Source organism: Caretta caretta, chromosome 16, assembly GCF_965140235.1.
Source record: "Caretta caretta isolate rCarCar2 chromosome 16, rCarCar1.hap1, whole genome shotgun sequence".
NCBI classification, from domain to species: Eukaryota; Metazoa; Chordata; order Testudines; family Cheloniidae; genus Caretta; species Caretta caretta.
Window position 1 is genome coordinate 23,844,729 of NC_134221.1, and position 25,361 is coordinate 23,870,089.

Sequence of the window (25,361 nt, forward strand, 5' to 3'; positions counted from 1 at the left end):
TATATCAGACTCCCATTTATTAACCTTAAATTAACACTATGAAAAGTTTAAAAGGCCTATTCTGCAAAGTCTAAGAATTCCTTGAAAGATTAAGTATGCTTTTTTGAAAAATATTGTCCTTTAGAGAAAAAAAGCAATATTTATGGCACAATATGTATACGGTTTGCTTAATGGATAACTTTGAAAACTGAAGGCTGAAAATCCACTTAGCCTCATTCCCACGAAGGAACATTAATAATTTGACACTTGATAGGATATACATCAGTATAATTCAAGTGTACAGTTGCTACCAAAACTAAGCAATGCTGCTATATACAAACTATATGAATAGTTTTAGCGTCTGATTAGGTTGTCATCTGCCTGTATTCAGATAAACTTCACATTTTCCTCATGCTGCTGGAACAAACCTTTACATATTAAAGTTAGTTGGTGGTGAATCAAAACATTTTACCTGCCAAGACCCAAGTTCAAGGTTTGTTTCTGCAGCAGGAGTGAATGACATTAACGGCAAGACAGAAGTGCTGTATTCTTTACAGCACTTTAGCAAGGTCACCAATTAAGAGCGGGAAAAGCTGCTAAGAGTCAAAAGTTTTAAGTGAATAGAAGAACTGATCTTAGCTATTTGATTTCAAAATATATTTGCTTGTAATCCTGAAGACTTCACATATGCACTCTGTTATCCATTTGTGATTTTAGGGCTTGGGAATTGGTTTTGGTTTTTTAAAAAATATAAAAAAGTCAATTGCAAAGCAGTTGAAGGACTATTTACCTTTCTCTTGTCAAATAACAAAAGTACAGTACCAGTTTCAAATGCGTGTATTTTTTGCCACATTCTTGTGAATGTATTTCTCCTCTTAGGAGATGCATGGAATCCAGATTCATAGGTTATAAGGCCAGAAGGGACCAGTGTGATCATCTAGTCTGACTTCCTGCTTAACAGGCCATAGGACCTTAACAGGCCATTATCTTTGAAAACTCGTGGCGAACCGGGGAAGTCCCGGATGACTGGAAAAAGGCTAATGTAGTGCCAATCTTTAAAAAAGGGAAGAAGGAGGATCCTGGAAACTACAGGCCAGTCAGCCTCACCTCAGTCCCTGGAAAAATCATGGAGCAGGTCCTCAAAGAATCAATCCTGAAGCACTTCCATGAGAGGAAAGTGATCAGGAACAGCCAGCATGGATTCACCAAGGGAAGGTCATGCCTGACTAATCTAATCGCCTTTTATGATGAGATTACTGGTTCTGTGGATGAAGGGAAAGCAGTGGATGTATTGTTTCTTGACTTTAGCAAAGCTTTTGACACGGTCTCCCACAGTATTCTTGTCAGCAAGTTAAGGAAGTATGGGCTGGATGAATGCACTATAAGGTGGGTAGAAAGCTGGCTAGATTGTCAGGCTCAACGGGTAGTGATCAATGGCTCCATGTCTAGTTGGCAGCCGGTATCAAGTGGAGTGCCCCAAGGGTCGGTCCTGAGGCCGGTTTTGTTCAATATCTTCATAAATGATCTGGAGGATGGTGTGGATTGCACTCTCAGCAAATTTGCAGATGATACTAAACTGGGAGGAGTGGTAGATACGCTGGAGGGGAGGGATAGGATATAGAAGGACCTAGACAAATTGGAGGATTGGGCCAAAAGAAATCTGATGAGGTTCAATAAGGATAAGTGCAGGGTCCTGCACTTAGGACGGAAGAACCCAATGCACAGCTACAGACTAGGGACCGAATGGCTAGGCAGCAGTTCTGCGGAAAAGGACCTAGGGGTGACAGTGGACGAGAAGCTGGATATGAGTCAGCAGTGTGCCCTTGTTGCCAAGAAGGCCAATGGCATTTTGGGATGTATAAGCAGGGGCACAGCGAGCAGATCGAGGGACGTGATCGTTCCCCTCTATTCGACATTGGTGAGGCCTCATCTGGAGTACTGTGTCCAGTTTTGGGCCCCACACTTCAAGAAGGATGTGGATAAATTGGAGAGAGTCCAGCGAAGGGCAACAAAAATGATTAGGGGTCTGGAACACATGACTTATGAGGAGAGGCTGAGGGAGCTGGGATTGTTTAGCCTGCAGAAGAGAAGAATGAGGGGGGATTTGATAGCTGCTTTCAACTACCTGAAAGGGGGTTCCAAAGAGGATGGCTCTAGACTGTTCTCAATGGTAGCAGATGACAGAACGAGGAGTAATGGTCTCAAGTTGCAGTGGGGGAGGTTTAGATTGGATATTAGGAAAAACTTTTTCACTAAGAGGGTGGTGAAACACTGGAATGCGTTACCCAGGGAGGTGGTAGAATCTCCTTCTTTAGAGGTTTTTAAGGTCAGGCTTGACAAAGCCCTGGCTGGGATGATTTAACTGGGATTTGGTCCTGCTTCGAGCAGGGGGTTGGACTAGATGACCTTCTGGGGTCCCTTCCAACCCTTATATTGTATGATTCTATGAGGACATCCCTGAATTACCAGTAATTTGTTTGAATCAGAACTTATCTTTTAGGAAAAAATCCAGTCTTGATCCTAAAATTTCTAGTGTTGGAAAATCCACTACAATCCTTAGTAACTTGTTCCAGTGGTTAATTACACTCACTGTGAATAATTTCCATTTGTTTAGCTTCATCGTCCAGTCATTGGATTGTCTTATGTCTTTTTTGTTAGAGGACTAATCTACCTGATAATCTTTCCCCTTATTGGTACTTACAGATGGATCAAGCCACCCTTTAATCTTCTCTTTGTTAAGCTAAATACATTGGACTCATTGAATCTTTCAACATAAGGCATGTTTTCCAAACCACAGTCATTCTGGTGGCTCTTCTCTGAACCCTCCCCAATTTTTCAACATCCTTCTGGACTTGTAGACATTAGAATTGAATACAATATTTTAATAGTGGTTGCACGAGTGCAAATATCTTTACTCCCACTCCATATTCTCATTTATATATACACAAGGATCTGATTAGCCCTTTTGGTCCCAAAATTCCTCTGGGAGCTTATGTTCAGTTAATTTATCTACCATTGCTCCCCAAGTCTTCAGAGACACTGCTTCCCAGGATGGAGTTTCCCAGCCTGTAAGCATCATCTTCATTCTTTGTTCTTAGATTTAGAACAGTTTGGCCACTTTGAAACATTGTCTACTTGCATCCAGTTTACCAAGTGATACAGATTGTTCTGAATCTGTGCCCAGTCCTCCTCTTTATTTACTGCTCTCCAAGTCTTTGGGTCAGCCAACTTCATCAGTAATAATTTTAAATTATCTTCCAGGTAATTGATAAAAGTGTTAAATTGCAAAAGGGTCAGGAAACAACCCCAGTAGAAACACACACTCAATGATTCTCCATTTACAGTTACATTGAGAATTATCAGTTAGCCAGTTTTTAAATCCATTGAATGTGTACCACATTGTTTTTGTATTGTTCTATTTTCTTAAGACGTTTTGAATTTCCAAGTCAAATGCATTACAGAAATCTAAGCACATTACATCAACACTATTATTTTTATCAAACAAATTTGTAATTTATTTTCCATGAACCCATGTTGATTAGCATTAATTACCCTCTTAATTCTTTACTAATAAAGTCCCATATTAGTCACTGCATTATTTTGCCCTGTATTGATGTCAGACCAACAGGCTTATGATTACCCTAGGTCATCTAATTTACCTTTTTAAAATATTGGCACATTAGCTTTCTTAGATCCCTTTGAAACTTTCCCAGTGTTCCAAGACTGATCAGAATCGATCAGAATTAATAGTCCAGAGAACTCCTCAACCAGCTCTTTTAAAACTCTCGGATGCAATTTATCTGTATAAGCGAGCTTGGGTCTCAGCAGTGTGTGCTTCAGTGTAGGCTAGCCCCGTGAGTAATTACGCTGAGTTCGGGATGGGTTTGTACAGCCCATGCCAAAGTGCACGCTGCCATAGATCTACTACTCCAGTACCCGAGCTAGATTAAAGCTAGCTCAGGTGTATCTATGCAAACTGCAAGCACACCAAGACTGCAGTACAGACATATCTTAACATTAGTAGCTGCTGTTTAATATCCTCCTGAGTTACTTTTGGAGTGGATCATATAATATGACATCTTGTTTTGCCAAAAATAAAACCAGAAGTATTTATTGATGCACTACATGTACATGCATGTGCAATGCCTAGGATAAACACTTTGTTCATTATAGTTGGCACAGAAAAGACATCTTTATAGACTAGCACAATTAAAGTTATTTGTAGGTCAAAGTCTCAAACAGGATAAACATTCACTTTCATATGGTATTTCCATAACAGATAAACTTGGATCCTACGAGATGCACACACTAGTCTCCGAGCTGATTTCCATACGTTTGGATTATACATCTCTCAAATGCAAAGAAGCAGAAGATACAGGCTGCCTTTACAAAAGGAAGAGGAAAGGAAATGGGAATTCATTTTAGTCTTAAATTAAAGGGAAAATACACAACTGTTCCTTGAATTAGGCATGAAGCTTGTCAATTTGAATATATTTCTAACTCGCCTATACTCATTTAAGAAAAATACAACTGATTACTTATGCCCTTGTTAGTATGTTCATTTCTACCACCTGTCAGTTTCTGAATAACTTCAAACTCCCTTCATGTAATCTCCACTCCTGTCACATTACTTGCTGCTTGCTCACACCCATTAAAGACACACTCAGTGAGCCTTTTTCTGCAGACAGGTGCAAGTTGTGTTTTTGCTCCACAGACCACAAGCAAAATACATAGACTGACAATTTTCACAAGTACTTGTCTAACCCACACTTTTCAGCCTTCCTGCCAGGCCGTCTTCTATGCATAAAACCCATCAATGTACCATATAGTCTTAAAATAGCCACTTTTCATAAGAGACTCCACAGAGCAATCAGAGAGGCCCAGATGCTCAATGGTATTTAGGTGCCTAATATTGAAATTATTGGGAGATAGGTGCTTAAATATGTTTGAGGACCTGTGCATTGGTGTCTCATTTTCATAATGAAGGAAAGTACCCAGAAAGTGGACCCACCATTTCCTTTGTTTTATGAGATCAGCAGTTGAGAAGAGACCTGGAATTTCAGACAAATTAGTCTCTCTTGTATGGCTAAAAGGATAGCCTCCCCTTACACTCCCCACCTCACCGAAAGGATAAACATAATGACTGTGTTTAAAGCTCAGAACTGGGAATCAGGAAATTCATGTTTTCTTTTAACATTGATTCACTGGGTGACATTGTGGCAAATCACAAACTTTGTGCCTACTGTGTTTTTTGGAATTTTTTTTTTTTAAATATATAGACAGACTGGAAACCAAACAAAAAAAGTTTATGCTCATCTGAATAGCAGGGTAGTAGTAAGTCTGTTAATGCTTTGGCTACATTCTGGGATGGTGATAAATGGGCCTAGTTATATTACTCCACAGAAAAAGGCTAAGGCCAGGTTATTCATGCATGTCCAAAAAAAACAAAAAAACAACAACAACCTGCCCCTCCCCCCTACGCGCGCACACACTTTCCAGAGAAATCCTCATACTTCTCCTGACCATACATCTTAACTAGGAAGATTAGTAGGTCCCAAGTCAACTGCCATCCTATAACATTCTTCCAGCAAACCATCTGCTTAGCATGAAGTTTTAGTCCAATGTACTTTAAAGAAAGCTGTTCAGAAGTTAAGTGTTTTGACAAACACTTTTTGGTACCTAAGTAAGCAGAACATTTTCTCAAACATATCTTACACTTTCATGGAATTATGCCGGTATCACTAAAGCAGAAGCGTAACCACTAGGCTCTGGCACAGTCAGTCTTTTAATAAGCATCCTGCTGAATAGCAATGCGCTTTGGCTATCCAGCAAGTTTGCATAGGTAGCTTCATGCTTAGTAAATAAATGGCCTAGTTTTTATCAGAGTAACTTCAATGGGAAGGAGCGGGACGAGAATGAGGGGGGAAAAATGATTCAAGACACTACTTTTTGAAGCAGCCAGAAATGGCAAGGCATGTGTGGAGGGTAAGGTCTGTTACAATCACTGGGCCAGCTTCAGATGGTGAAGGAACAGAATATTTAAAAAGTGGCAACTTCTCTAAGATTTGGCACATCGGCAGAAAATCACTAGGAAAGCACAGTTTTGACAATAATTGTTTCAAGTGTAAGCTGGGCTTTCAGGTTTTGAAAATTCTCTGTTATGCTGTACATCTCACCTGCAGAGAAGTCTCCTGAATTCTTATTGCACTGTAAGAAGCATTCACAAATCCAACAGCTACTGGTATCTTCCTCTTGATCTCTAAGAAAGGGTGTATATCTGATGTGTATTGCTTAATCTGCATAAAAAATTTCAGTCATTTTAACAGTTATAGAGCAAAACAATCCCAGGTAGCAAGTGAATGTGCCTCACACAATAGGTGTGATCCTGTAATTGGATCTAGCTTTACAAGACAAATTCATTTAGTGCCAATAAATGTCTTTAAACATGTTGATGTTACTTTTAGCATACTTGTAGCACCTAGTGTATATATATATTTTTACCTATTTGCCTTATAGCTGAGACACTTCTTTCAAAGTAAGTAAGTATATGCCAAAGTTTACTAATGCCCATACAAATTGTATATGGAACTTCTGTGCATTACAAAAGATTAGTGGGAAACAAAGAAGTATAGCATGTACTTTTTTGCAATGTTAATTTTTTACACTTAATTTCTTCAGACTTGTCAGAGGCATAGAAAAGCAAACTTGTTATTCAACCTTTAAAAAAATCCCAAAGAATTTTACAGCTTAAAAAAAAAATTAACCGATTGGAAAACCAAACAAAAAATGTTTGTTTTTTTACTGCTGATGACACAATTCCCTTTGGCTATTTTTGAATCAAACACCACAAAAAATATTCATCTTCAGGTTGAGAATGAGCAAAATAAACTTGTCTAACGGGGCATTTTTTCTACTCATTGCCTGAAAAGAATGACTTACAATGCACGTCTTCTGAACCATAACTGTGTCACAGTGCTACAATACACACTGGCCAATTCTAATCCTACAAAAGCAAAGATGAAATTTATTAATCTTAAAACAATGTAATTAAGTTTAACACAATCTAAGCTTACACACTTTAGAAAAGTCTACAGTCCCAGAGATTACATGATTTTCCAGGAATCAATTTTTATTTAAAAATGGAAGCTTATTAATACAATGGAATCTTAAAAGCTGTGTTCCTCTATAGTTGCTTACTGTAAAGATCATATACACATAGATGAGAACACATTAAATAGTAATTTAAAAGTATAAACAGATTAGTCCAAAAACCTTAGCTGTTGAAGAGCTCAGATTAATAAAAAACCACCACCTGCCTGGGTGGCTTAGGTCCATTTGCTTCAAGGAGATACAGAATGTAATATATACTGTGTTTCACTTGGACTCACAAATGAACTCCAAAAAGACAATGCTTAGACTCCTGAAAACCATTGTGCAAGTGATGAGGGAAGTGAGCTGCTCAACGTTCCTAGAAGCTACAAATATGATTTCAAATATGTTATCTTTAGTACAGCTTGGAAAACATTTTTAAAGATGCTCTTCACATTGAAATTAGTGTATTCCTCCCCCGCCCCCCCCCAAAAAAGTTTCATTTCTTAAAAACAGTTCCCAGATAGCAAATGGTTAAGTTTGAAGATAGTCACTAACTAAATTTTTATATATAAATGTGATCTGCAACTTCTAGTGCTCTCAACTTTATATAAAAAAATTCACTCAAGATGCATGGAAGATGCATTTAAAATCCAACATGAAACTAAGCTATTTCCTTGATGCATGCTTTTTCCTACAGTAAGCTTACTTTTTGGTAAGCTTAATTTTTATTTATATAAAATTCTGTTTTAGGGAGGCATTTAGTTACCAAATAGAAATAAAAGTATCAGGCATCGGTTGCCTTTGTGCTAGGCACATAGCCAAAAAAAGCAAGTTGCCTTGGCAGACATGCAAGAAATCTGACTGCCAAATACAGTAAAATTAGAATTTCATAAAATATCTTCACCTGCAATGACCATTCAGAATCAATAACTAATAGCACAGAGTCGCTGCCTGATAGCTAGTGTCTATAAATAGATGTAACACCTTGCAATGTAAGCTTCTGCAATCAGGAATAGCTTAGCATCTTACACTGTATGCAGGTAAGGTCACAGGATAACCTGCTGCCAGAGGAAAACAATTTTCAAAGCTAGCGATAACTCTGTTTTATTGTGATGGCTATTTTTATTAGACAATGTCTGATATAGAGTATAGAGTATGTTTAAGTCATTTTGCTGATGGATGCAGCTGTAAAAGAAGGAAAGTAACTTGCTGATTGGTTGAACCACACAAATCTGTTCTGAGCTAGAGAGCAGTTTATCCAGAATGGTACCAGTAAGAGAATACTCCACTTGTAGACAAGCAATATTTTCTCAGAGTCTATATAGAATACATTTTAGTCACACAAGTAGTTTCTGACTTTCTTAAAGTAGGAACAGAACTGCCCGACTATCACTTGATTATTCTGAATTGACACATTAATGCACCCTCATCAGGATTGTTCTTCTAGTATAAATAAGGGGGTGCTTGTTGTGAGAAAAGGTACCAGGATAACTGAATCAGAGCAAAAAACAAACATGAATGGCTCCATTATATACTATTAGAAATGCGCATAAAATGGATAAAAAGGTCTTACATTTCCCTTTTCTTCTCCTTTTACCCAGAGTTCCACATTCTCTGTCTTGAATGACCAACCAATGTTTCCCAGGCATGTGTATGTATTTTGGGAAGGGAGTATATTTTTAATTAACCCCACCTCTCTGTAGATGCTATTGCATTGAGACACCACCCTGCCAAAATTCCCACTGTGCCTTAAGTTAGATAAGGGTTCTGCTTCAACAGTATTCCCTTAATAATTACCTTTCATCTTCCTTCCTATTATATTGTATTACCTTTCAAAAAAGTTAGGGGAAAAAATGGAAATAAATGTTTACTAAATGCAAGCAGTAAAGGCCACACAAAAATGTATCCAGTTATGCATCAACTGAGCCAGCAGATTGCCAGCATAGGCTGGTTTTAATGCTTTAAATAGGAGAGATTCTGTAACAGGATACAAGGGAAGCAAGTGAACTATGCACCCTCAGAGTTCAATGCAGACAATATCTCCCAACCATAGAGGGTGTCCCTAATCTATGAAGTTATACAACCCTGGATCCAGTCCTCCACTACCACCCACTGTTACCATCTAACCTTCACTTTCCTCCATTCTCCTGTGCTGGCTACTAATGCTGATGGCCAAAGATGCTCACATAGAAGGCTCAGGCAGCAGTTGTCCTGTCCAAGGAATATAGGGAAGGCAAGCCATGAATGGAATACAAAGCAGAAAGGGGGAGGGGGAACAGAACAAAAGGGAGACAAGAAAGAAGAGATAAAAAAAGAAAACAGATGGAAAAGAGGACATATCTGCTAAGGCATTGGTGTGAAACAATATGAAGTTAAGAGTACTAAAGAGTTTGGGAGCCACTGTCAGAACAGGAAGAGGAAAAGGGTGTCAAAGACAACACAGGATAAAGGAATTCTATCTAGAGATTTATAACATGCTCATCTCAGTAGCATCCAAGTACCCCCTAGAGATTAGATAAAGCAGCACAGCAGCTTCATGTTCTCCTCCCCATCCCACTCCACCCCCAAAAATTTAACAGGATTTTGGTTGTTTCTGGCTTTTTCTAAATGTGGGGGTCTGGGAAAAAGAAAGATTTTACATTTTGTTCTGAATAAAGATCCACAACCATAGGACAGTTGACGATTACTATGAACCTTATCTTTGTCACTGACAGTCCCATTGTTTCCAATGAGTGAAGTTTTTGTGATGGATTTTGATCTGCAACTATATTTGTCAAAACTTAAGTCCAGCTCAGAGAGGACTCTGAATTTTATCCTATGAGAGACATGGAGCCAGCGCAGTGTCCAGAGCAAAGGAACGAAATGTAGGTTGTTAAAGTGTACAGTAAGTACCACTGGAATTCAGACCATCAAACTTACAGGAAGAGAGGTGGGCAGTTGTGACAGTGACCAGAAGCAGATGGCATCACCTAGAAGAGCTGCCATACAGGAGATGGGACAAAGGAGAAGAGTTAACTTAAAAATATAGTTTAACCAATCAAAAATTGCACATTACGGTTGAAATTGCATGTTGAGTTTCTTATTTGAGCTTTGCTCCCCTAGTTCATGCTGCCCATAGCACCTATCATATACAGCAAATGGTTAAGGGCTCCACATAACTGGTTCTGTAGCACCAGCTTCATTAACACTTCAAATTTCTTGTGTTGGTTGCTATTAACCCAAATTGTTTGCTCTTTCCACCAGAGTCCTCATTCCAGACGACAGCTACAAATGTGCCCTGAACAATGAGAATTGTTTAGTGTCACATTTTCAGACCATTTCTGTATCTCAGCTGAAATCTGGTGTAAATGTTGCCTGCAAAATGCTGAAACTTACAGTGTGTAATTCCAGAATACTCCAAACAGCACTCTGGAAATAATGCCCTCATTACAGTTTCGAAAGGCAGACCTTATTCAATCACCATGTACACAGGAAAATGAAAAGGCTTAAAATATCTTGTTAGCCAAAATACTCATTAAGTAAATCTAACTTTCCAGATTATGCCTACGTTCACTGGTTATTCAGATAAAAAATTTTTTAAAAACAAAGTCATCGGGGCTACAGTAAATGTGCTCCACTAAAAATAAAAGCACAAAAAGTTTTAAATTTAATATCCTTATTTAACTATTATGGTGTGTGCGTGCGTGAGTGCACGCACACACTTTCTAGTTGCACCACAGTGCGTGCAGGTAAAGCAACTGATTTCTTTCGAACCCAAACCCCCCGTCTCTCTAAAATCCTGGGACCAGCACAGCTACAACACTGCATACAACAATTTAAGCAAGTGGCAGAGATCACTTCCAGCTGGGTTGCATAGTTTGAAAGAGTTCGGATAATTAGACAGATGGAGGAATGTGGCAATTTAGGGAGAATTTAAACAAATCCTTTTGCAGCTAAAAGCTGAATAAAAAAAGTATGTAATTAAATTAATCTAAATCATGAACTTTCTAGGCAGAAGTTTTCACATGTTAAACCTAAAACTTCAAGGGATACCAACAAGTTGGAGAGGGAGCAGAGAGGGGGGGAAAAAAAATCACACTTCCCTCTGAAAGTTTTGTTGGGTTTTTTTGTTTTTTAACCAGCAATACCCAAGACCTTAAATTTTTCTTCTTTTCAGGTTGTTCACTTTGGTTGGGGTTTCCAAAAGCTTTCAGTATTGGCCTAACTCTGCTCCCACTGGAGTCAATGGTAAGACATCCATTAATTCTTGCTTTCATTGAAGTCAAAGTCCAATATGGTGCATTTTTGGAAATCCCACCCTGTGTAAGTCAATCTCACTGTTTCATTAATGGCTAGTTGCTTTTCCTCTCTCATGCTAGCATGGCTACAACACTCATGTGGAGTCTAGAAGTTCACCTGCCCACTTCCTCAGGTCCTACAAGAAGGTATTTAATCAGTAACAGAACCAACAAAACTGAAACCCAAGAGATATCAAGCAAACACAGAGAAGAAGGGAGGGATGGGCTAGCAATGTTTTGTGGTGTTGATCTCACATGTGCCCAAAAGACATTTCCAAACATCAACAGGGGAGCAGTAGTACACATTTTTAAACAATGTAAGAAATTCTAGTTGACAGTGTTCCTTTAACTGGAGCCAATAGGAACTATTTCAGGGTAAAATTCTGCTTCTCACCATTAAGCAACTGTTGAGGCAGTGATCAGCTTCTCCCTTCCCTCCCCCATTTCATGTTATTTGTAGTAGAGCACGTAGACAAATTGATATTGATGTGTGCTGAAGAGCTCTCAATTCAGTCCTCCACAGCCACTAAAGATCGAATGTGTTTTAAAAGGAACAGAAGAAAAAGTTCGCCAAATAACTGAGGCAGATGTGTATGTATCTTTCAATGAAAGGAAAGAAAAGAGCTGGGTTTTTTCCCCATCCTGAGTTTAGTTTATAGATTATTTTTTTAAAAATATAAATGAACTTTAAAAAGAAGCCCAAAATGCATTAAGTACTTTCCTATTTAAATATTTAGACTTCTTAATTGCATAAGAAAGGACATTTGTTTACTGTACAGTGACAAATTGGAACATCCAGAGCCATTCTAAGCAGTAGCCCAAGTCATCTTTGTATAAAGAACTACAGTCTTACATGCCTGCAATTCATTAGCCCTCAGCTACACAGTTCCCTTTCATAATTAAAATACTGCTATAAGTATTTTAAGACCTTGCAATAAAGAATGCAGAGCCCTCAGCAGTGTTTCCATTGCTGGTCCAGGGAAAACAGATGCATGGAAACTATGTAGAGTGTATGTACGCACGTAGCAGCCTTCAGATAGCTTCAGTGAACATTCAACGCTGTCGGTGAGTTTGAGAATTAGAAAAAACCATCGACCGTTGACTGTACCTTGAGGTTTATCACAGACACATTGCTAAATGGAAAACTTGAATGTTCATATATCACATTTGGTTGCTATTAACAGGCCATGATTTATACATTTTACATTGTGAACAAAGACTAGTTGAGATCCCTTAACCCTCTGCCACCCTTACAAGTATTTATGTATTTTTTAAAAAGATGTCTTCGGTTTTAAACATTCAACTGTTACATTTTTGTTTTGTTTTGTTTTTTTAAACACATTAAGCAGGATTTCAACAAAAGAAAGTCTGAGTAAAAGTAATGGGAAGCTTTGCACACAGCTATACAGAAGCAATAACACGTCTACAACTGAACAGTAAAATTTGGAAACGAAATTTGAGAATGTTGTGCTAAAAGAAATGTGATGCAAGCTAGTTCAGAATAGAAACCTACTTCCCATTTGGGCTGGCAATTTGAGCTTCGCTGGAAAAGCTTTGGAATGTCATTTAATTTGCTCTTGTGAACCTGCTTCCCCTAATCCTCACCAACTGCTCACCGGAAGTATTAACCAAGAATACTGAATTCCATATTACTAAACCCAGCTGTCCCTCCATCTTGTCCTGTGGCAGGACAACTGTCTAGGGAAGAAAGTTCAGCTCCTTTCATGGGATAGTTAAACGTAAAATCATCTCAGCAAACATAACCAGACACAGGGAACCCTGTCCACCCGGCTTGGAATGTCATATATAGCACTGTACCCACAAAATGCTTTAAAATAAGAGAGACAGAGAGAGTGGGTGGCTGGGAAAGGGTTATTTTTGCAAGAATTATGGAAGCCAATAAAGAGATTACTTTGGTATAAATCTAGTTTTTAACCTAACAATCTTAACATTAATGCACTCTGTCTAGCATTGCAGGCTGTGCCTTACAGAACTTTGCAACTGAAGATCCAACAAAAATTAAACTAAATCTTTTACTGCCCTTCCCCCCTTTTTAAAGAAAAACTGTTTTAAAACTGAAACAGGCTAGGAATTATGGAGCAAATTCTGGAGGCTGTTTGTCTTTGCGGCTATGCAGCATCCTTACAAAAAACCGAACACTTATTCTTGGCACCAAAGGAGTTTTAGGCTATCATGGTGATAAGACTTCCATATTCTTTATACCTTTAAGGTATGAAGTCTCAGAAAAATGTGTTTTACTCCAAACTTCTAGTAAAGACAACAGAAGAGCAAATTTTTCATCAAAAGCAGTGTGTGCCTTTCCCAAGTATGCATCACAATACTTCCATGATTAAGTTAAGCATCATTGTCAGACCCTTTTCCAAAAGCATATTAGCCATTCCCCTTTATTTTGTTTTAAAAAAAGGGGTCAACTGACCTACAGCTGTCAATTAAGGCCAGATCTACACACAAAGCTTTTGCCAGTGTATTAGTGTCAGATGGGGTGTGATTTTTTTTATATTTCTACATTTGCAAAAGCCCTAGTGTAGACAGTTATATCAGCAAAAGAAGTGCTTTTGCTATTATAGCTCTGGGGAACTGGAATAACCAACAGAAACACTTTTGCCAGGATAAGGTGTATCTGCATCAGGACAGTTTGCAGAATAGCTATACTAGCAAGCATTTCTAGTACAGGTCAGTCCTATAAGAATCTTTACCAGGCCAGACTCTGGCCTTCTGAAATGGCTAGTCTGAACGGATAAACTGAACATAGAGAGAGTAGTTGGCATATATAAATGCAGCTGCGATCATCCAAGATTTTTTAGTAGCCAAAAAGTGGAGACACAATGGGTGGGATTTAAACAAAAAACCCTTTAAATTCCTTATGAGCACACATCTCATTTAAAGTCAACGGGATTTAGGCACCTGAATTATTCAGGTGTATTTGAAAGTGCCACCCTATGTTCTTAAATGCAACAGAGCAAACATTAAGAGAATTTATCTAATTTTCAAGCCTTAAGAGAATTCAGACAATGCAGGTAAGTAGATGCCTGAACGATCTGTGGCACAAAAATAAAACGGTTGTGCAAAATTTTTTTTTTTAATTATCCACACAAGGGTAAATTACTCCATTTTGCATAAACTTTAGAACTAGTTAATTGTCCTTCTATTTTCTCCATCTATGTGTACTTTACACACTGTACCAAGGTAATAAGACCTTTATTGAAATAATATTGGTGTGTCCTGGAAGACTTAAGAGACAAGGTAAGTGAAGTTATATCTTTTATTGGACCAATATCTTTTGGTGGAAGGGACAAGCTTTCAAGCTTCACAGAGCTCCTCTTCAGGTCTTGGGATGGTAACCAGTGTCTGAGCTAAATACAAGTTGGGACAGTGTTGATGTTTTATGAATTACTCCATGCAAAAATGGAGGGGGGACTGGACTGTATCTGAAGAAATACTACTGCACAGCTTAAGCATCTAATGGCTGCAATCAACATTCATTGCTGTCGGTGGGTTTTAGTTTGTATCAACTCACTGATCAATGAATGCAAACTGCGGACCAGATATCAAAGAGACTGCAAATGCATGCAAGTGTTCAAAAAAAAGAAAAGATGGCTCATATTTTCTGTTCAATAAGGGCTACAGTTTGGATTACTGTAGAGCTGTGTCTAGTGGTAACAGCACAGGATGGATCAGGACTCCCAGTTCTGCCACTGGCTCACTGAGGAACATCAAGGTAAGTCACTTAAGCTCCATCTGTCTCTCTGCATGAAATTTACCAACTAGCTGCCAAGGAGGTTGTAAGGTTTAATGTTTATAAACAACGGCAATTTTTCGATGAAAGGAGCCATTGTAACCCTTGCAGAGAGCAGACCCCATAACTGAACGTAGGTATGTTTATTTGAAAGTATGAACTATTTTGTTTAAAACCCTTCAGACACAAATTCTCATGTAACACTGAAAGCAAGAGGCTCCTTTCATACTTTTTGATGCAGTGTAAATAGAATCCTTCAGCCCTCAACATGCCAGATTCCAGACTTCAGCCTGCACACAAAGGCAGACACTTCTCTCAGGATCCTTTTCACAAGTAGACTGAACTGAAGCAGTTCTCCCAATCAGCTATCTTCAAGCAACATGCTGCTTCAAGAGAAGTATGAGGGGAATACCCCACACCATACATATGAAACACAAAGTATGGGATATGACCAAAATAAACTGTTGCTCATACAGGTCTGTATAGGTCTGGATTTCTCACTGACACACAGCATTAAAGTACTGTACATCTTGCACTATATGTATGCTCCTGTGCATTAAGAAAGGTGTTTTTGAAGAGAAATGAGACCTGTGTAAAGCATATTGACAGAAAAGTGAAGTGTAAGAATGATAAATTGATTAACTTTTTAGTGTTAAATGCCACACTAGAATATTTTTCCAAACATCACAACTAGTTTTGAAATGTTACCTATGAATCTCACATCTAAAGAAGTGTTGAGAGGTTTTCATCTACTGCACCAAGAAAGAATGCCAGACAGACTCAAGACAAGACTCCACTTCACGGCAAGTGAACAGCAACAGGTTTTTGGGTTTTTTTAGGAGATGCAGTAATGAGAAAATCCAACAGTTTTGATTTTTAATAATTAAAACCATTTATAAAAGCCCTACAAAAACGATATTAGGGTTCCAGACAAGAATACAGGTGGCTGCTTGTAGTCACACAAATGTTTTGTAGCACCACCCCCCAAAAATGTATTTTCCCTCCCATAAACTGAGTTGCAGTAACACTTTCTCCATCCCAACGAGACTCCATGGAATTGCTAGTGAATGTACTGTGAACTCCAGCAGCTAAGGGCTCTTCACAGCAAGATACTCCCCCAATTGTCACCTAACAGAGCTGTCGGCCTGGTAACGAACAAAAACTCAATCACTTCCAACTGCAGAGGAAGTTCAAATTTCATCCCAGTGAAAGAGATTGTATTTATATACATAGATTAGAGCCTGTACAGTAGATTGAGGAGACTGACAGTTTAAGCCTTCCTCAGAACTATAATCTTTGTGCCAGGTATGTTGGATCAGCAGACTTCCTTTCAGAAGAAAGGAAATTTTCAGTTAAATTTCCCTATTTTACAGATCCATCACAATGGGATGTCGAACAGCAGCATGTCACCAGGGCGAGAAACAAAGGATGAATGGGCTAGACTTTTTAAAAACATGTATCGATGTACTGAGTAAGCATAGGATGCAGAGCCCTCCCTCCAACAGCAGGGACTATACCCTTAATTTTTAAAACTTCCTGAAGGTATGTAAACATGACCATTTGGCCACCCCACACATCTCTATGTTTTAAATGATCATTCAGGCCAGGAGGCTTCCATGGCTCTGAATGAATGAGCCCAAATGTTCAAGGGGAATGCAGTTTCTACCTTTGAATGCTTCTGAAGTGTGCCACTTGGCAGCTTCTCTCCCCCCCCATTTATTTATGATAGATATTGCAGGCCAACAGAGCTAGAGATTTTTAATGCTAAGTACCCAATTCAGAAAATGTTGATTTTTGGAGCTCTCTTGACAGCAAGAGTATGCCATAGGTGGGGCAGTTTTTTATTTTTGTTCCACTGATTAGGATTTAATTTATTTTAATGGTCTTTCGCATGTGGGCAGAAAAGTATGGAAGACAAAATTTCTTTTAATTAGGTTTGTTTGGGGAATCAAGACTGTCAAATCCTAGCACAACTTTGCTATCATGAGAGTTGTGGGACTGCTGTTTCACAATAAGATCTTACCCTCCAAAAACACTCTGCCAAAGATATTGAAACTAGGACGACAACATTTAAAGATAAAAAAAATCTAAGTGCATTTTTGACAAGAAATGCAAAGGATGCTTTAGACAGGGCATTTAATACAAGATTTAGGTCCCAAGAGGAAGATCTCATTGGTGTAGCATTGAAAAGCAAGGGAGCTCTAGGAAATAGTGTGTCTGGTTAAGAAGACACTCCTGCCATCTCTAGCGAGCTAGAAATGTCTACCACTTTGATTTTAGAACATCTGAGGTTTTGGCCCATACTAAGACTTTATTATAAGAACTCCAAACAAGACATGTTCCCTGTCTTGATTAGATTCATCCATACTAATGACTTAGCACTATTCCTCATTTACAGACCTGGCCCTTGAAGATGCTCTGTTTATAGAATACTTTCTCAGGAATGAAGATGATAAAAACAGCTGAATATCCTATTTAAATTGATACCTCTCAAATATCCTGTAGCTAGATTAATTACTCAGGGGTCAAATTCCCCATGCAAACCCAGAGAACAGAGCCTTCTTGTGGGCTAGGTAGAACTTAGTGGTGGTTGCCTCCTGAATTGGATACAAGAGAACCAGGATCTCTGGACAATGCAGGGACACTCCAGCTCATTTCTGCCATTTACTTTTTATTTAAATTGTCCTGGAGAACATTATGAACAGAAAAAAAACAGTCATTCTTTTGGCCATGGGAGAACAGGTTGTAGCTACCGCCTATTAATCTCCATTTGGGAAAAGACTTGCTGAAAACAGGTCCTCCTCTGGGAGGGAGTGATGACAGATGAACAAGACAGAGCCTGAACCTCCACTTGAAGAACTTGGGATATACACTCCACTATCCTTTGCCTGCTTAGCCACCTGCTACAAAGCTTATTACCTACTTATTTTTTATGCTTGACAATACAGAAAATTCTCCCTTCCCTTCTATCCTTCGTCCAGGAAAAGAGAATATTAGACACCCAGAGTATGGTTTCACAGAATTTAAGGCCCACCCCCAAGACATTGCCTATACCATGGGGTTGAACATCTCATGGCAGAAGACCAAGCTCCAGAACCTTTGGAGCTGGGCCACCAGAATTGACGGGGGGTCATGTACCATGGAGAGTGTTGATGAAGCAGAGTTCAACAGTTGCAGCAAACTGGATATTCAACAAATAGGGTTTGCCACCTTCTACATGAAGTCCAAGGCTTGCCAATGGATGCAAAAACATGTTTGTGCTGAGACAAAGTTCAGGGTCTATCAACCCTGCATACTACAGTACTTGTATTGCTATATGGGTCAGAAACCTAAAACCTCTTACAGTCAGTCAGACTTGGAGTGGCTAGAGGCATTCCATATGTGCGGTCAGCACCAGATCCTGAGGATGAAGTGGCTTGACTATGAGAAAAGTCAATCTCACAGAGATCTGGTCTTCTTTCAGTTGCTCATGACATTTAGAAACAGCATTGTGTGCTTCAGCCCTGTCTCCAGAATGGACAAAAATATCTGAGCACACTGTGCTCTCAAGCTCTCCATCAAGGAGCAAAGGGGTGGATGCCCTGACCCCACCTGGCACCACCCACGGGGCTGCCCCAGAGATTTGTGAATTCACAAGATTGAACCAGATCTGGGCACTTCATTACACAATGCCTGGAGTGACACCACCAAGCATGGTAATTCTGCCTGATGCAACTGTCCTCAGTAGACTCTGCGTACTTGATGATAGCTGCGTACTTGAGGATCTGGTACCTTTTCTTGTTGATCAAGGCCACTGATATCTTGCAACACTTTCACAGGTACATCTTGGCTTATCAGGGATGAAGTTAGCTCTTAGGACATAACTGATAGCACTCTGACCATGATCAGTTGATCCTGTGTTGGAGGTCTGTTCTTCCAGTACACCTGAATGAAATGGTTCCCTGCATGGGCTGGAATTTCAAGGGGTAGTGGTTCTGTGCTAATAAAGGTTGTTAAATCTCAGGCCTTCAACACTGTGTGTACCCTGCCCTTACAGGGTTCCCTCCCCCTTCTGCATAAGACAGAAGGAGAATGGCTTCTGTGTCCTGAGATATCACTGAAGAGAAATCTGAAGGGAAACACACACAAGCTGCTATGCTATAGAAATAAGTAATATTTGAAAGGTTCACTCTTGAGATGATCTTTAAGTGAGCTCCTTGAACTTTATAGAGGTTTCCTAAGCCCCTGCTCAAGGGAAAGATAAGGGAAGCCTTCACGTGGAGCATACCTGTTGTTCCACTGAATACCATAATGAGCAAAGCAATGTTACATATGCAACCACATGACCACAGTCAACAAGACAGTCACATAAGGGCTGATTCAAACCTTAAGGAAGAGTGGGAAAGCATTCAGAAATAATAGACCAAAAGACCCTTACCACCTACTAACTGTCTGAAAGGCTCTCCCTTTTGTCCCTCCAGAGCTGGCTGTTCAGAAGAAAGCAATAAAACGGAGGGACACAGCTGACCCCCAGATAGCCTAGGCATTTTTGCACCCTTCTGCCTGCTTCTCTACTCCTCTGGTTGTTTCTGAGGTGCTCCAAGCAGAGAAACCTGCCCAGAAAGCTGGAGCCAGCTACCTTATTAGAAGGGATGTCTACAAGAAGCTTGCCACAGAGCTCCTAAGGCTAAGTAACAGCCCAGTAACTCTTAGAATCCAATCAGCCAAATATTAAAACCAAAAGGGGATTATTTGTATTGTTTTCTTGTTGATCTGAGCAGCAGGTCTCAAACCTTCTTGCAGCTGCTGGTGACAGACTGATATGGCGAGGTGTTCACAGGTGTGGCCACTCCCAGCCTGGCTTTTCTGGGGAAGTAACACATGGCCAAAGGCTTTACCAACTAGCCAGTGAAAACAGAGCATAATACTTTGTAGTTGTTCATATTACCATTTCATTTCCTAGAACATGAATGACCATCCTGAAACAGACTGGAGTTCCTGTTGTGCTTACTTTTCTAGAATTTTATATCAAGGATAGCTAGTTTACTTAGAACTAGGTGAAATCTAGTCACCTGGTAACACATTAGTAAAGGACACAGCACTTGTCTTATCTGTGATCTGTTAAATTGCCTGAACCTGAAGGTCCTGCAATCTTATAGAATCATTTATCTAAACACAGATGAGCAGACTTTCACAATCCCCTCCGCACCCCACAAAAGAATTCTGACCATTTTGTCTTTTCATATCTCAAAGATGAGTCAAAACACACTCCTCTACCACACCCGCAAAAAACCACACACTGTTTTCTTTTAAAGCTTTAAGATCCTTGAAAGGGCCTGTTTCTCCGGCAGCAGAATGGAAGGCACTGCTCTTTTTAAAGGCACAGACTGTATTTCCCTTTGGCTGGAATTTCTCTGAAGCAAAATACGTCCCAAGGGTACAGGAAACTAGAAAGTACTGCTGGATTGTTTTCACAAATTGTTTTCAAATGCTTTTAACAGTATTTGGAATCTTAATTCTTTGCAGGGTCAGAGCTAATGCACGTAATTAATTTTACACACATGAATATCCTCATTGAGCCCAACGGGACTGCTCAGGTGTAAAGATAAGCACAGATGGAATTCTGCAGAATTGGGATTTTAAAGGATCTTCTTTCCCCAAGCCTCAGACACTGAAAGGCCTTGCTCACTTAATGTAACCACCTCCATTTTGGCACAACCACCTCAGTACAGCTCCCGTGAAACACCCTATTTTCAAGGATTTATAGTGGTATAAATACTTCAGCATGATTTTACAAAAAGCAGCCTGCAAGGTCTCAGCTGGAGAGTAGGCATGTTTTCACATATTTAAAAATTCAAGAAGGTCAAAACAAACAGAAGATTCCTGGTTTTCGATACAGTTTTTGCCCTTGTGCAATTTTGAACAGCTTTCTGTAGAAAATTTGGAGGATCTTCATTCAAAATACAGCTGTTCCCTTTAGACATTGTCAGTGATGTTGTGAACAATGTTGACCTACAATGAAATGAAGGCAGCACACACACTAGTGCTTTCCATAAGGAAATTATGGTCAGTGTACAGTGACAGTTCTGTATGCCCGTTGAGGTAGAGCAGAAGAGATGCAATCCCAACACAACACAAAGCATGTTCATCTCAGCTGCAAAGATGCATTAGTAAAAATAATTTAGTCAGTGATACTGAGTAAAACAAAAATCTGAAGCAAATGCCTAATAAGCCAGGAGAGGCACAGCAAAATGATGGTCCACTGGCACAATAAGCTGCAAAAAGCCAAGGATAAGGTGCGTGCTCTGCAGACCTTAAATAAAAGTTTTTGATACATAAACAAGTATCTGGGAACTTGGAGTTTTCCTCTGCATTCATGTAATTCTGAAAGTCCTGAAAGGATTTCATAAAGAAGCAGCAAAGTAGGAAGCCTTCTCCATTTCATCAACTAAGAAAAACAGATGACTATCCAGTGTTGACAAGCACATCACCATAATACCACGATGCAAAAAAATGTGAAAGCCATAGTTCAATTCTTGCTATTAGGCAGCCTTACCTTGAGCATTCAGCAAATATATCCAGATGCTAGGACATTATACAAAATAACATTTACCTTAATACACTTTGTGCCTTAAGGAGATGTGACACCTATAAATCTAAGTAATGCTGGGCAACAAAGATTTAATGTTAAACTATTTTGTTAAAATAATCATAGCTGATTTTCAAAAATATGCACATTCAGTTTGTGCACCTAATTTGCACATGCAGTTACTACAACTACATGTGTAGAACTGTCAATTTGTATTTGCAAACAATAATCAAGATGCAGACCTTACCACTTGCACAAAAAAATCTGATTTGTCCAGGCAATCACTAATTATATAGACCAAGTAAGCAAGAAATTGCACATATGCTTTTGAAATTCAGGGCGTAGGAGCATATGTTAAATGCTCAAACCACCAAAAATAATTATAGCTAAAATACTCTCCAAAAACTACATCACTATGTGAAAGCTTCTTCAAAGATTTAAATGGTTTCTAGGGTGCAAGCAGGTACAATCCCCCAGCACAATGAGGTCAAGGAGACAAAGCATCTCTGGACTTTGAACCCCTGGGTTTAGGTGGTTGCCCCTGAAACTTATTTGAACATTATCATCTAAATGAACTGCCAGTTAATTGTTTACCTATTTTGAGAATGCCCCGGGGAGTTTCCAACAAATTAAATACATTGTCTTTAAGGAGGAGAAATCTGCACTGAATTGCTGCCTCTGTTTAGAATTAGATATTTAGAATTTACACCTATAAACTCTGGTCTCTGATAAGGACTTATTGCCACCTAGTGGATTACTTACATTTAGTCCTCAGATACACTAATTACCACTAGATGGAGATGAAAAATAAGCCATTACTAGTGAAGTAACTGGATTCTGAAAGTCCTGAAGCTAAGATTCTTAAAAATGCCCCAAATCCACTATCACTTAAGCCAGGCACCAGCTCCCTTCATCTCCTTTGAAAATCCTGGTCTGCATGACTAGGAGAACGTCTGCAGATAAGACCACATCTCCATGGGAAGAGTACTGCTAGTTAAGCCAGCAAACTCTATAGGGTGGACGCAGTTATATTGGTATAGAAGTGTCGTACCAGATCAAGTGAATCTACACTAAGGGTTTTTCCAGCATAGCTATATCAGGTGTAAAAAAAAAATCCATGCACATAGCTGACATAGCTATGATGGCAACACACAGTACAGACCAGGTCGAGGGCACTGTTGTCGGGGTAGGGGGAGAATTCTTCCTGAAAGTGGAATGCCATGCTCCTTAAGTGAACATTTTTTTTTACTGCATTGCTCTTCAAAACTTCTACACTGAAGTACTATTTCAATTCACTGGCAACCTCAAAACAAACAAAGCTGTCAGTCAATGAAAAAGAAATGCAACCTGGTCATGTGAGAAAGAAAGGTACTTACTGCCCACAGAGTTCATGGGAAGCACAGGTGAGGAGAAACTCATCTGTTCGACATCTGTAGCTAATAAGAAAAAAATTGTTTAGGCACTTGCATCTCTTTAAAATAGAAATTGCCATATTTAATTTTGAAAGTTAAATAAATGTATGTTTACACTCATATGTCCATCTCTCCATCCCCCATTTTCATCGTATTAGACAGTTGCATATAAAGGCTAATTTAAATTGTTATATCTGAGAAAACAAATTTGAGTATTAATTTTTTCCTCCCTAAATCCCCCTAAAATTGACAGATCTCCAAACTGAGACATTACACACATGTACGCTGCCATGTTGTATATGTTTGCCTGGGCATAAAATATTTAAATTATTTTAACATTAACTTTGGTATTTCGACACTTGAATGCTTATTTATGCAACCTGAACATTCTTGTAAATGTAGCTTTTTGGATGGAATTTTCTAGATTGTCAGTTTTTTAAAAAAAATAAATAAAGATATGAAAAGTACCTTTACTCTGCAATGTTGCCAATTTACAACAAGCAGCTAAATTCCATAATCTCAACTATATATAGTTTACCACCAGTGAAAGCGCACACCCCAAAAGTCATGACATTGGCCTAAAAATTATATTAAAAATAATGTATTTGTGGGATTTTTATATGCCTGGTTTTGAGAGACTTTGGAGGGAAGCCACTAAAGTAGCTGGAAGGAAGACTGCACTTACCCTAACCCCAGAATACAGATTCAAGCAGACATCACTGCAATGCTCAGTTGTGCCTGATTCATGTTTTCAAGCTTCTCTATTTAAATACTAGAAATTTAGTCATTTTCATTTGAAAAGGGAGCATCACATGACTTCAGGCACTGGGGTTTGAATAAAAAACAGTAAGTATTACAAGACTTGCACAAAAATCTGAGAAATGTCAAAACTGTGGAACGCCTTAGGAGTTAAGTTTGTCCTTCTGAAAACTTGAGTTGTACAAAGCCATCTTAAACCTTACAAAATGTAGCAGCCCACCCTAACCATTTCACCCCATCAGTATGCCACACATGCATGCACAGTCTTAACTATACTCTTTGACCTTACTAAAAGTATCAAAATGGACTTACTACACATCCTGTGAGAGGGTCATAGCTTTATCTTATGCAAACCAAATGTTTCCAGAAAAATCAATTGTGGCTATTTCAATGCAAGTTTAACTTTCTGCAGTAGAAAGTGCTGGGCTAAAAGTAGTCAAAGGAAGCTCAACAATTCTTTCACATGGAGAAAGTATTTCACTCTCTTTACTAATAACTTAAACAACTGAACCAGTTTTACTCCAAGTTTGCACACACAAAAAGACCAAAAACAAAAATTACACACCACACCACCAACCCTGCCTTTGAGCCGAGACCAAGACTGGAAAATTTCAGCAAGTCATAAGCCTCTGGAAACAGGTTGGGTGAAAACAGTTACGCAACTGAAAGTGCTGTAGCAGCCAATGCCACTCTCCCGATAATAAACATACAAGCACAAATACACCTTATATTTAGTTTGTCAATGTCATGTATTTTTAAATGTTTATTCTACAGCAGAAAGTTACCTTTACTGTATTTCTTCATGTCATTTTATTAATATCTCACCAATGTACCAAAAGAAACTAGCACTCCAGTTAGGATTTTTTATTTAAGCAATATTATTTTACCTTCCATCCCCTTTAAGAGATTTCTATCTTCCATACCCACATGTGCTATTGTTTCCAGACCTGCTTGTTAAAGCATTCATTTCTCTAATCAGATAACAGGCATTTGTAACTGTCTCTGAAAAACAACTATGTTTTCATCAGTTTTCAAAGAATTCCTAAACTCTAGGCTCCATCAGCTTTAAATTCTACATATTAACCTCTGAAATGGGTCAGTACTAGAAATGGCAGAAAGGGTCAAGAAAATGAGATCCAAACAAGATCTGGAGCCCCTTCAAAAGGATTCTTATCAGAAAGGAGATCCCCTTCAAAACACTGCATAATGCAGGGGCCCTCTCCCAACATTTGATCAGCAGCTTAACCAAAAGTAGTTTCCCTCCAGTACAAGGAAGCCCTGAGCTTGTATCAGATATAGAAGAATATCATACAGCTGGGAGAGGAAGCTAGACTCATTTCTTACCCTATGCTAGGAAAGAGGCGCCAAGGTTAGAGATGGGTTTGACTCCAGACAGGAGCCCTAACTTTGGAGAAGTTTACATCTGGGAAGGACCCATCTACCAGAAATAGGTTCAGTTGTGATCATAGATCAGATAAAGCCTTCTAGTCTCACTTTAGAAATCACTGTCAACAGGG

At 39.0% G+C, this 25,361-nt stretch overlaps 1 protein-coding gene across 3 annotated transcripts in view; it reads right to left on the minus strand.

The window, feature by feature from the left end:
- Positions 1-25,361, minus strand: part of NR6A1 (nuclear receptor subfamily 6 group A member 1) — a 193,809-nt gene that overhangs the window by 125,836 nt on the left and 42,612 nt on the right. For 2 of the 3 annotated variants that reach the window (XM_048822984.2, XM_048822982.2), the window contains exon 3: positions 23,050-23,109. The exons of the other annotated variant lie outside the window; for it this stretch is intronic. In XM_048822984.2, the coding sequence (XP_048678941.1) occupies positions 23,050-23,109 (60 nt within the window). The remainder of the gene's footprint in view (positions 1-23,049; positions 23,110-25,361) is intronic. 3 annotated transcript variants of the gene reach the window in all.